Raw genomic sequence first — 12,393 nt, forward strand, 5'->3', positions numbered from 1 at the left:
CTTTGCCGCTTGAAAGGATAAAGCTGTGATTGTAAGGCTCTTTTGTGGCTGACCTGCACTTTTGTTTGTATTGTACCCGTTGGCAATATTAGGGCTTCATCTGTGTAACAGCATTTGACTGTCTCTAGAGTTTTATACATGCCTGGGTAAGCAGCAATGGGTCAATTCTCATGTAGCAAGTATGTCATTATATGGACATTTGATGGGTGACACTGTAATTGAGTAGGTTTTATACATTCTTCCACTGGGACGGTATTGTATTTTCTTATATTGAAACACAATGGCATTGTAATGTATTAAAACACCCCATGAGATTAGTAGCCCTTGTACAACGATGAGGAGCGACACATTCGTGCACATTGTGCTACAGATATTTTTCCTGCCATAAAACTCTGCGTGGCCCTGCAGCCCAGCAGGATTTACACCAGCCTCGTGGATTCAGCAAACAAAACATTGACTTGAGCGTGCGTGAGAGCAGCTCCGAACTCACGCGTGTTAAAAAAAGGGGGTGTATGCTGCCCTCTGCTGGGTGAAATAATATGTATCTCTAGAGTGTCCTCATGTATTTTGACAGAGGTCTCGTTCCGGTCCACTGGGTTTCCAGTAGTGGTGGGCAACGATATGAAAATTGTATATCGATATCGTGCACGTATTTAGATTTCAATATAATATTGAAGTCTTCCAAAACACAGAAAAATATAATAACATAATTGCAATGTGAAACATATTGTAGCGGTCTCGGTCAACGCTAGCAGGTGCATCACACAAGGCGAGGCAATCCACACACTCGCGCTAAAGCATAGCGCCGATACCGCTGTACAGAAGAGCCGGTGAGCAAGGATATCGGACTTATGTCTTCGTGTGTGATTATGTCACCTACCAGTCCTGCTGCTGCCTTCCCCCGTGCACGCTACACTATATAGACGTTAACAGATATTTACACATGAAAAACAACAACTTACTTTAAGAAAGAAAAGCTGATGTACAGGTAAGTAAGCTGGGCTGAGTTGAGTGGGGGACGGAGGGGGGTGATGCTGGGACGCCAGAATCACCGTCGAGCCCTCTTGAGGTGTCGTGGGCTAGTCGACGAAACACTGAGGATGGAAGGTGCCCACTTGAAAACCCCAGAGATGTACCCTACCTAGCTCAATCCAGATGGTTGTCATGCTGATGCGCTGGGGAGGCCGCACTGTGGTTGATCCCCGGAGCCAGCATCGCAGCCGTTGTGTGTGCTGATGCGTCAGGGAGGCAAAATAAGCTGATCCCTGGAGCCAGCATTACACTTCAGCCATTAACACCAGACAGAAGGATATCTACATCATCATATGGAAGGAAACGTAAATGGATGGAGACACATATGGATCACATTAGTTTACTGTAAAGCTACGTCTTAGTTGGTGCTTATCTTGGCGAGAGCCGAGTTCAAATCAGCATGAAGTTTTAACATCTACTCTCGTGTAATGGAAATCATGAAGATCTGGATACGTCCAGTGACTGCTGTGAATAGTGCAGCTGGCAACAAGGGAAAGACCTTGTGACAGCCTGGAGAGACAGCTGACAGGAGGAAAGAGACCCCATTGGGGCTGGTAAGGGTTAGCTACCCTTTTCGGCAGTATCCAGCTCTGTGTTTACAGGATGCTGGAGACACCTGCCCAAGGCTTCTAAGAAATTAAAGAGAAAAATACCCCTAGAGTCTGCGAGAACGGGGGCGGAAGGTGACTCAACGTTGGACAACATGGTTAACGACTTAGGAACGGAAACGGATATGAGTATGGAGAGTACTTCACAAAAGACTAGTTCAAGATCTGCAGTTAACAAAGACATGGAACTCCAGGTTTGTGTCTGCGGCTGGAGCAAGGCGACAACGGTTAGGGGTTTGAAGATTCATCAAGGGAGAATGAAATGCTTGAGGGAGAAGGGACAAGGGCCTCGCATTGATCAGTACTTCTTACGAAGTCAGTCAAGTCAGTCGAATGAAATCCAGCGACAGGAAGCAAACCACAGTTCGCAGGATATCAGCACCCCTGTCATAGATGTGAGGAGGACTTGCATGGACAGTTAGTGATGAACCTAATGATCCTTGTGAACCCGGTCAGACAAACCAGCATAAGAGAGAAAAGAACCTCAACGGGCACAAGCCTGGAGTTAAATGGCCAAGAGCTTGTGAGAAAACTGCATGGGACACAGTAAACACAGATCTCTGCGTTGCATTGGAAAGATTAAGTGGAACAGTTGAAAAGAAGCTGGATAAATTTGGGGACATCATCTACGCATATGGAAGTGAGAGGTTTGGAGTTGAAAAAAGGAAGGAAAAAGTATTCCTGGAAAGTCTAGACGGCAGCAAGAGATTGAACGCTTAGTTAGAGAAAGGAGACAGCTGAGGAACCAATGGAGAAGAGCAGAACAAAGTCAGAAGGAGGGACTCAATCTCTTACAAAGGGTCATAAAAGATAAGCTTGCAACATTGCGCAGAGCTGAGCGCCTATGGAAACGCTACAAAAAGAAGGAGCGTGCGAGAGCTAACTTTTATAAAGACTAATTCAAATTTGTAAAGAAGTTATTCACCAGTGAGAAGAATGGCACACTAAAAGCATCTAAGGTTGAGCTGGAGAGATATTTGGAGGAAACACATACAGATTCAAAAAGGCAGGAGCCTATGTCAATTCCGTCAGACATCCCACCTATCAATCCACCAGAATACCAAATGGAGGACTGTGCACCTAAGTGGAAAGAAATAGAGCAAGCTGTGAAAAAAGCAAGGGCTTCATCATCTCCAGGGCCTAATGGAGTTCCGTACAGAGTGTACAAGAGTGCTTCAGGAGTTCTACGAATTCTGTGGAAATTGATGAAAGTGGCATGGGAAAAACAGGTTGTACCAAGAGCATGGCGCCGAGCAGGTGGAGTCTTTATACCTAAAGAAAAAGATTCTACAAGCATCAGTCAGTTTCGTCCCATTTCCCTATTAAACGTAGAAGGCAAGATTTTCTTCAGCATTATTGCTCAGAGATTGTCAGCTTACCTATTAAAGAACTGCTTCATTGACACTTCAATACAAAAAGCGGGCATTCCAGGTTTCCCAGGTTGCTTAGAACACATCAATGTGATCTGGCAACAAATTCAATCAGCTAAAAAGGAGAGGAAGGAGCTCCATGTGACATTCCTGGATTTGGCTAATGCATATGGTTCAGTGCCACATGAACTACTTTGGGCAGCATTTGATTTTTTCAGTGTACCGATGACAATAACAAATTTAGTGAAAGCCTATTTTGGAGATTTGCAATTCAGTTTTTCAACTTCAGAATTCAGCACTACATGGCAATGCCTAGAGGTTGGAATAATGGCAGGATGCACCATTTCTCCACTGGCTTTTACCATGGCAATGGAAGTAATCATTAGGGCATCAAAATGGGTAGTAGGAGGAGAGCGCTTGGGTTCTGGAATGCGACCACCACCAATTCGAGCATACATGGATGACATGACAACCATGCCTACAGCAGTAGCCTGCACTAATCGATTATTGGGCAAATTAACCAATAACATTGAATGGGCACGAATGCAATTCAAGCCCACTAAATCAAGGAGCATCTCTATAATTAAAGGCAAAGTAGTAGATAAAACATTCTTCATTAATGGTGAGGCAATACCAACAGTGTCTGAGAAGCCAGTGAAGAGTCTTGGGAGATGGTACGACGGGGATCTAAAGGACACAGTTCGTGTGGGAGAAGTTAGACAACAAGCAGTGGAAGGGTTGAAGAGCATAGACAGCTGCGCTCTACCAGGTAAACTAAAACTCTGGTGCTTTCAGTTTGGTCTACTGCCGAGGTTGCTGTGGCCACTGACTGTGTACGAGGTTTCTTTGACAACAGTAGAGAAGCTGGAAGCTTTAATCAGTTCATACATCAGGAAATGGTTGGGAGTTCCACGCTGCCTCAGCAGAGTGGGACTTTATGGTAAAGGAATACTGCAGCTACCAGTCTCTGCTCTAACCGAGGAGTTTAAGTGCGCCAAGGTCAGACTGGAAATTACATTAGTAGAGTCACGCGATAAATGCGTAAGGGAGGCAGCACCTGTGTTGAAAACTGGAAGAAAGTGGGCGGCAAAGAAAGCTGTGGAAGATGCAAAGGCTGCCCTTCGAATTGGTGATATCATGGGGCAAGTTCAGCATGGAAGAGGGGGTCTTGGAAATCATTATCGATATCGAACGATATCATATCAAAATGTGGATATTGGTGCCGATCACTAGTTTCCAGTGTCCTAGAGCAATGCAACAGTGCAAAAGTAGTCCATTCTGTTGAGATCAACTCCAGGGGTCGTTTTAGAACAGGGCCGCTGACTACAGTAACGCGGCAGTGTGTTTGCACGGGCCACTGCTGATATTTCTTTCTAAGCACAGCGCTGGAATCGAGGTGAAGGCGGGATGGTAGATAGGGGTGTCCACTGCCGCCCAAAATTCATTAGGCAGGGCCCTCGTGCTAGTGGCGTGCGATCGCCGGCCAGGCTGCGGGACGTTCTGTACTGGATCGGTCACAATGTCATTCATGATGAGTAAGTGATGTAAGTCGGACCTGTTCTGTGTAAGAAGGGGCGGTTTGAAATGTGGGGGGCGCCTAGCGCTTCTTTACACGGCGTTTATTCTAACTTGGCTGTTGAAGTATGTATTGCCGTCACTCACTGTGGGTACTCTTGTCACATGTTTCCTAGCGACGCTATACTTTGAGAAATACCTGTTTGTTTTTTCGAAGTCTTGGCATCAGACCCGGCGAGCTCCCTCGCTGCTGTTGCTGCCTCTTCTCTGTAGTTCTTGCGTCTGGCTCGTCGTAACATGGGCGATTTTAAGGATCTTAACAGCGTTGGACCAGAAACCATTTCACGATGCAGACCGATGCTGCTGCTGCTGCCACAGCCTGTTCAATGACTGTCACTCTGTCCATTCTTTCATGTCCAGGATACAGCGTCTCTTTCTAAAGTCATTATGAGAATGAATAAAGGACATAGTAATGAAATGCATCCCTGAGCCTGGCGCAGACTGGTCACTTCTTTATCGCTCCTCATTCATATGTATCACAGTGCTGTTTGAGAGCGTAGCTTTGCACCACAGCGATACTCCTGTAGTTGTGCGACAGGTTTCTTACCTCCTTATTAACATTATCAAACAACTTGAGACCAGGAAGGAAGCAGCAACAACTTGTCATTTCTAGCGCTGCCTTTTAAACACAAGCAGATAACGAATATACTGTATCTGTCGAGGGAAACCAGGGCAGGGTGCTGTTAAGAGGGGATAGGCAATGCAATGCCCATTAATAAACGCTATGTTTTTTTCAATTGTAGCCGGGGCATCCATTTTCAAGTTTATTACCATCAGGTTTTTGTGTCAGGACCATGGCTCTGGTGCTACTACAGTATACTCCCATAATGTATTACACAGACACCTTTCAGAAGTAAAATGCCACGTTGAGCTTTTATTCTGTCAAATAGTGATTTTTTTTATTAAAAAAGAAAGAGATAAAGAATAAAGTGCCACTTTCATTTTGAACCGCATCTCCTTCAAACCGCAAACACAGTAAGACCACACATCACTTGTCTTAAAGCAGAATGCATTTAACAGAACACCCAGCAGAGGGCAGTGTTTTATAATACATACAATACAGTACCATGCCCTTCTTTATTTACACAAAATAAAACATCACACAGCTCTCACAACCATCCTTCACTCAGTTCAGTTTAGATTTATTTCTGACTTTTTCTTTTAAGTTCATTGAAAATACATTCAGCTTGCTTCAAACAATACCATTGTTTATTACAGATTTAACCCTTTAGACCCCTTGACAATGCAAATTGATATTTAACTTCTGTCTGCCCCCCCAGTCCAAATACTGTCCTTCAGGGTTTCTGAAGTTTCAATAGTCGTTTCGAGTCACTTCAATTTTCAGGAGGATCTTCACTGAGAAATGCGAAAGTGAAAATGACAGGGGTATTATTGCAGTGATTTTCAAACAACGTTTTACTCTTTCTATTCTGGACAGGTTTGCGATTCCTTGCAGTTTATGAAACCAGGCAGAACTAGGCACGGCTGCAGAACAGCTGTGTTAGGAATGTGTTGCTTCACATGTTTTCTTCATTTATGTTCGCTAGTTTGATTTGTATTTTCATTGGAGAAAATACCTTTCCAAAACAGAATGCTTTAAATACCAAACAGATTGACAGACAGGTCTGCCCTCTTGTGGTCAGCCAAGATATATACCTGGTAGCCCAAGGTGATTCCAGTGCCCAGACAACCCCTACGTCTTAGCGTTAAGGGTTTATAACTTTCAAAAGACAAATTCATACAGGACACTTGTCAAGGGGCTCATGGAGGTATGAGTGTTGAGCACGCCACAGATATGATACTTTGTCAGGCTGTACTGCAGAATACTGTATCACCATCTTCCATGTCATGTAAAACATGGACCAAAAAAAGACCTCAGTCTTAACTATATATAACAAGGTTCTTCAGCCATGTTGTACTAATATATACATTTCTTAAAACATTTACACAACCAACCACCCTTGCACAAACGAGCTGACTTAAATACAAGTGTGGACCACTGGTGATGCCAGGTTACCAGGCTACTCTGTTGACTGACCCACAAGGCAGTTACAGTACTTTTGATTCCTTCACATTGTCCACGCTCGGCCCACGTCGAGCTCATATTTCATGGAACACCCCCCTCTTGTGGTAGTTTAGTGGCACTGTGCCTGCCCTCCGGATGAATTCCGGTGTTCCTTTAGATGGCTTTTGCAGCGGAGACCATGCGTTTCCACGAGCCCAACCCTGGTCTAAACGAGCACTTTTCTAACTGTAAAGATGACTCAGGGAAGGCACGTATACACACACACACACACACACACACACACTGCCATGCACAGAGAGCTTGTGTCTTTTCCTGATGTGCACAGAATACTAATCACAGACTGTGTAAAGCGTTGGCAGATGTGAGGTCTGTTTATGTGCACTGGAAAGTAAAGCAGATTGAAACTCAATATTCGGGGGCCAAGTCTGCTCAGAGATGAAGTGGCCCCTTGGTGGTAGATCCACAAACTGAAGATTATTCCAGGGACCGTGGCAGCCACTTTTAAACCTCACTGAGACTAATGCAGACTAATAAAAACTACCACAAGGGGGTGTGTGACCATGAATGAGTCTGACACAAGTATTCAGACAGACAGACAGACAGACAGACAGGCTGCTTGGTTTAATAACAGCCTAGGAAAGTTAAACAGTAGTAAATCATAGTATCTATATGTTACTATATTGGAAACGTCACTCCTGGCCTCAGTTTCGTAGTTTCAGACAGCTCTCTTAGAGAGCAGACATCCCTTAGCCTGCAGTGGAGCTGTAGAAGCTGGGTGCTGCGTCACTGCCCTGGAACACAGAACACACACACACGCACACACACACACACACACACACACACACACACACACAAATAACCAATTTGCACTTATCTTTTTAGAAGAAAACTAAAAAAATAAACAAAAGCATTTCATGAATGTACGTGCGGGCTGTAACTCTACCTTCTTTACACGTACACGGAAAAAAAAGATAATGAATGAATAAATAAATAAATACATTTAAAATTGAATAACAACTGTAACAAAAAAATGTGTGAATTCAGTGAGGAGGAATAAAAAGAGGTCAAGACACGCTTTAAAAAAAAAATTAAAAAAATCAAACAAATAATGTACTGTACATTACACACCGGACACTGTGATTATGCTACTTGCCATTGCAGTAAGACAGTCTGTGTCCAGGCTGGGCTACAGTTTGGAGTGACCACTGATTATTAGTAGCCCACCCTCATGGCTAGTGTCCCACCACGACCACAATAGTCCGAAATCGACACATGGCCTAGAACTGAATCTTCAAAAGTTTAAAAATGCACTAGTAGGCTTTATGTGTTTATTTTTGTTTTTTTTACATAAGATATACAAGTTTAGCAGGTGTCACTTCTGTGCTCATTAGAGTTACTGAAGTGGCTCCCGATATTTAGCTGGCTGCTGAATTCTTTTTGCTGAGTGGTGTTGGCAGCACCTCAGTTCTCAAGGATCTCCAAGCTCTGATCCCCTGTTCGATCCCCTCCTTCACTCCATCGCAACGTCCTTTTCTGCTCCCCTGTTCTCTTCCCATGTGCACAGGCCTCGCAAAACTGGAGCCCGAAATATGAAACGCAAGTAGTTGTTAAAAAATTTGTAAGAAAACAAAAAAAACTAAAAACAGCACCTGTCGTTCTAAACGTTGCTTTCCAGTGTTTGCTTGTGGTTGGGCCAACAGTGTGACATGGCAGAGGGAGGCCGTCCAGCTAGCCGTTTCAAGCCTGACTCTCGTTTTCCAGTCCCGTCCTCTGAAGGGGAGTATTTATTTATTCCTGCCTCTCTTTCAGACAGCTGAAATGGGACCAAAATAAGAAACAAACAAAAAAAAGGAAAACAAAACTGTGGCTTAACAGTGGACAAACCCTACCCCCCTCCAAAACAACTGAAAAAAAACCACACCAGAGAACTCAGGAATGCCAATGCGCTCGCGGGCGCAAATTATAAAGGAATAACCTCCGTCACGGAGCAGCAGTGATGTGACCCATTCCGGTGGGCGCTCAGCTGGGTAGCAGCCAGGGTTCGAAGACGTACGCCACGCTATCCCAGTGCTTCCACAGGAAGATGAGGAAGAGGGCGAGGAAAACGGAGGCGAAGATCCGCATCCGCGTCTTCATGAGCGGTGTGATGAAATTGGCCAGCGTGGAGACGAAGACCAGCAGCACGGCCATGAGCGCCAGGATGACGTTGATGAACTTGCCCAGCAGCGCCCGCGCGTTGGCGTTCTCCACCCCCTCCAGCTGAACCACCTGCTGCTGCTGCTGCTGGAGCTCCAGCTTTGTGATGCGGGTCAGGCAGGACTCCACCGCCTCCTGCAGGGAGAGAGGGGCAGGGTTAGAGAAGGGGAGGCAGGGTCAGAAGCTCTACCGCTTCTAGCAGCAGAGGGGTGACTGGGTCTGTGCTGGTCTGTGTGTGTGTGTGTCTGTTTGATCTTTGTAACTCTCACACTATAACGCTGCACTGTAGCCAGTGCTCTGTGATTGCAGCCCCCTGTGCCCCGCGGCCCAGCCCAGAGTCACCTGGATGTCGCGGGCACGCTCGTAGGACTGGTAAGCCACCTTCTCCTCCATGCTGGCCAGCTCCTGCTTCAGGTTGGTCATCTCGTTCTGGTGGAGCTCTGTCAGGTCGTTCAGCTGTTCCTCCAATCGCTCGTACCTGCGGAGATATGAACACAGGCATGAGCTGTTCAGGACCACACCTTAAATTCAGAGGAGACAAAATCAAGCCAACGGCCCGCAGCAGGGTTCCCAACGTCCACGGTGCCTCTGATTCGACTTTCAGAACTTAGTAAGCAGACTAAATATCATTATATCTGCGTGCATGCATCTGACTGCCTGTTGATGTTACAAGTAAAAACAGTTTGTGATGATCTTCAGCATGTAAAATTGCAGTAAAACCTAAGGATGGAAATTAGGCTCCTGTTGCATAGCAGTTTCACCATTTCCAGGTTTTACTATGAGCTTAGCCACAGTGTCTCATTAAACTCAAACCAGGACTAGATAAAACTGCTATGCAATGCGAGACTTTCTTCCATCCCTGTATCTGTAACTACATCAGAGAAAGGAGGAGAGAGGAGGGAGACATAAGCAAGGAGGGAGGGAGGGAGGGAAGAATGGGTGGAGTGGGGAGCTGTCGGCTGACCTGTAGCGCTCCTCCTGCAGGCACTGGGTCATGTAGGAGTAGTCCCTCTGCAGCTGTGTCTTCAGGTCCTCCATGGAGTCCTCCAGATGCCCCTGGCTGTCCTTGATCTCGCGCAGCTCCTCCAGCAGGGTGTCCAGGTTGTTGTGGTGATGGTGGTGGTGGCTGTCCAGCGTGTTGGACTTGGGGCTGCCCATGCCTGGCCCTGGCCCGAGCCCGGGCCCCCCCGCCCCGGAGTTGCTGCCAGCTGGCGAGCCTGAGGTTGCGCTGGAGCAGTCGTCGTCGCTGCCGTACTTGGGGCTGGAGACGAGCGTGGCGCTGCCGCTGAACGGGCGTTGGCTGTCCTCTGGGTGCGGGTCCTCCAGCGTGTCCTTCAGGTGGGTGATGTTGTCCGCGCTGCCGAACTTGTTGCGAATGAGGCTGGCGAACTCGCGGGGCTTGGAGACCACGGCGGTGTGGGACAGCGCGGACACGCCCCCCTTCACCCCCTCCACCACTCCCCCTCCGAAGCCGCTGATTCCTGCTCGCACGTTGGCCCCCACGCCCTTCAGGCCCTGCTGCATGTCCCGCAGCACGTCCTTGGGCTGCCGCGTGGGCCCATTCTGAAAGAGCCAGGAGGACAGAACAATGCCGTTCAGAACAGTATCAAAGGGGGAGATATATAGGGGTAGTGCTATAAAAATAATCATTGTTATTCATATATTATGCATAGGCTTCTTAATTACTTTAATTGGGAAGTCTCTTCTTTAGGTATAACTGGACTTTTAAAGAGAAACATATTATTGGAAAAATGCAATTCTGAAAGTACACAAAACTTTGTAAAGTATAATCCAGTTTATTAATAATTTACAGTTACGATGCTTACCTCCTTACAGTAACAGTGGTTGACAAAAAAGCTTTTCACAAAGAAACGTCATTGTAATTGATTGTAATAGTGAACTGTAATGGTTCACGAAAGAGTGCATGTCTATTCTCCGTGTCAGCAGCTGGGACGCTCTCCTCCGCACCTACCTGCTCAATCTCCTTTAGCTTCCTGTGGTAGTGCTCGAGCTTCTTGTGCAGGTGGGAGATGGTCTGGGCAGACTTCTGGTTCTTCTTCTCAAAGACCTGCTTGATGCGGGAGGCCTGCTGCTTGTCGGCGTTGTGCGCGAGCTTCAGGTACTCGGCCACGTTCTCGTCGCGCGCCTCCTGCTCGATGCGGATCTGCTCCGTGATCTTCAGGATCTTCTGCTGCAGGTGCTCGATGGCTGCCTTGGTGCGCTGCGGGTCGGGAGCCTCGGGCACGTCCAGGCTGATGTTGCCGTCCGAGCCAGCGTGGCTCGTGTTCGGGGGCAGCCCCAGGGTACTCACCTCCCCCTTCTCCAGCTGTAACACACAATGAGAAGACAGGCAAACGCATCAGAGGAGAGGCTCAATGCCAGGGTCTGCCCCTGAGCAAATTGTAAAGTCGCTTTAAGAATGACCCCGTCTGCCAATAGCGTGTTGGGCAAGTGAGACAGCAGAGAACTGAACAAATAACCAGGATCAGGATATGTGCAAGTTACTGGAAGACAATTAGATAGCAAGTAAAGTCTTTTACATTATATGTACATGGATTTATATCACAGTTAAAACTCTTTACAGTCATCTGAACTTCTGATACCAGCCAGTAAACCTCTGCAGCAACACGATGTGCTCTGAAAACCTCGTAGCTGCTTTGGATATCTTTACGAGATACTGGCTAGTTGCTAAGTGAATGGGATTCCTGTATATTGTGAGCCTTTAGGGGTTGTGTCTTTCAAATGAGACATTCAAGGGGAGGTGTGCTACTGTGGTCTGGAATGACACTGGCAAATTTTACATATAATCATATAACAAATTATTACAATACTGATTTGCTGCATTTCCTGTGCTGTATACAGCTTGTATCTATCTAGACACTGACACCCTTCCTTACGCAAACACAGCGCCTCTTCTCTACAGATGTCAATACTAAGAAGGTTAAAGGCAGAGAGAGAGAGAGTTTGGGGAAGCTTCTTTGATGAAAAAAAGAACCACCAAATCTGCTGACATGTGCTTCTACTGCAGTTTCACAAACTGGCACTCCACAAAACTCTCATGAAAACAAAACTGAAAAGCATGCACACACTTCTAGTGCTTTCTGTAGTTCAGCTCCAGAAGCAGACAAGTGGCTGCTGTACGCTGTGAATGAGCAGCTTGGCATTAGGCAGACAGCCCTGTTACAACAAGTGCAGGTACAGTAATGCTACACAACAGGAGGATAGTGCACACATTGTAACAATCATTTGATATCAATGAAACAGACGTCTCTCAAGTGCAGATGCTTCTGTGCAGGACAGACATCTCCACCCCAGCTTGGTTACCCTGCCTTTACAAGAGGGGTCTGTCTGGGGAGAAGTGCCACTTTCCCTGCCCATACAATTCAATAGCTTCTAAAGTACTGCATGATAGGAAGCAAACAAGAAAAATACTTCAGTCTGAAATAAAATCAGCCCACGGTCTAAACATTCTGGACCCTGTATTGATCTATAAAGTATAATAAAAAGAGAGTGTGTGAGTGTGTGTGTGGGGGCAGGTATTACTATCAACGTGCGGACAACAGTTCAGAAAATGTCCCCACAAAGA

At 46.3% G+C, this 12,393-nt stretch overlaps 1 protein-coding gene across 7 annotated transcripts in view; it reads right to left on the bottom strand.

Annotated features, from left to right (window-relative positions):
- Positions 1 to 5,439: 5,439 nt before the first annotated feature.
- Positions 5,440 to 12,393, bottom strand: part of LOC131702060 (transmembrane and coiled-coil domains protein 2-like) — a 38,622-nt gene continuing 31,668 nt past the window's right edge. For all 7 annotated transcript variants that reach the window (XM_059003689.1, XM_059003687.1, XM_059003688.1 and 4 more), the window contains 4 exons: positions 10,780 to 11,133; positions 9,772 to 10,370; positions 9,150 to 9,285; positions 5,440 to 8,942 (listed from right to left, as the gene is read on the bottom strand). In XM_059003689.1, the coding sequence (XP_058859672.1) occupies positions 8,631 to 8,942; positions 9,150 to 9,285; positions 9,772 to 10,370; positions 10,780 to 11,133 (1,401 nt within the window). In that variant the 3' untranslated portion in view covers positions 5,440 to 8,630. The remainder of the gene's footprint in view (positions 8,943 to 9,149; positions 9,286 to 9,771; positions 10,371 to 10,779; positions 11,134 to 12,393) is intronic.

The sequence above is a fragment of the Acipenser ruthenus genome, chromosome 29, assembly GCF_902713425.1.
Source record: "Acipenser ruthenus chromosome 29, fAciRut3.2 maternal haplotype, whole genome shotgun sequence".
Classification (NCBI taxonomy): Eukaryota; Metazoa; Chordata; class Actinopteri; order Acipenseriformes; family Acipenseridae; genus Acipenser; species Acipenser ruthenus.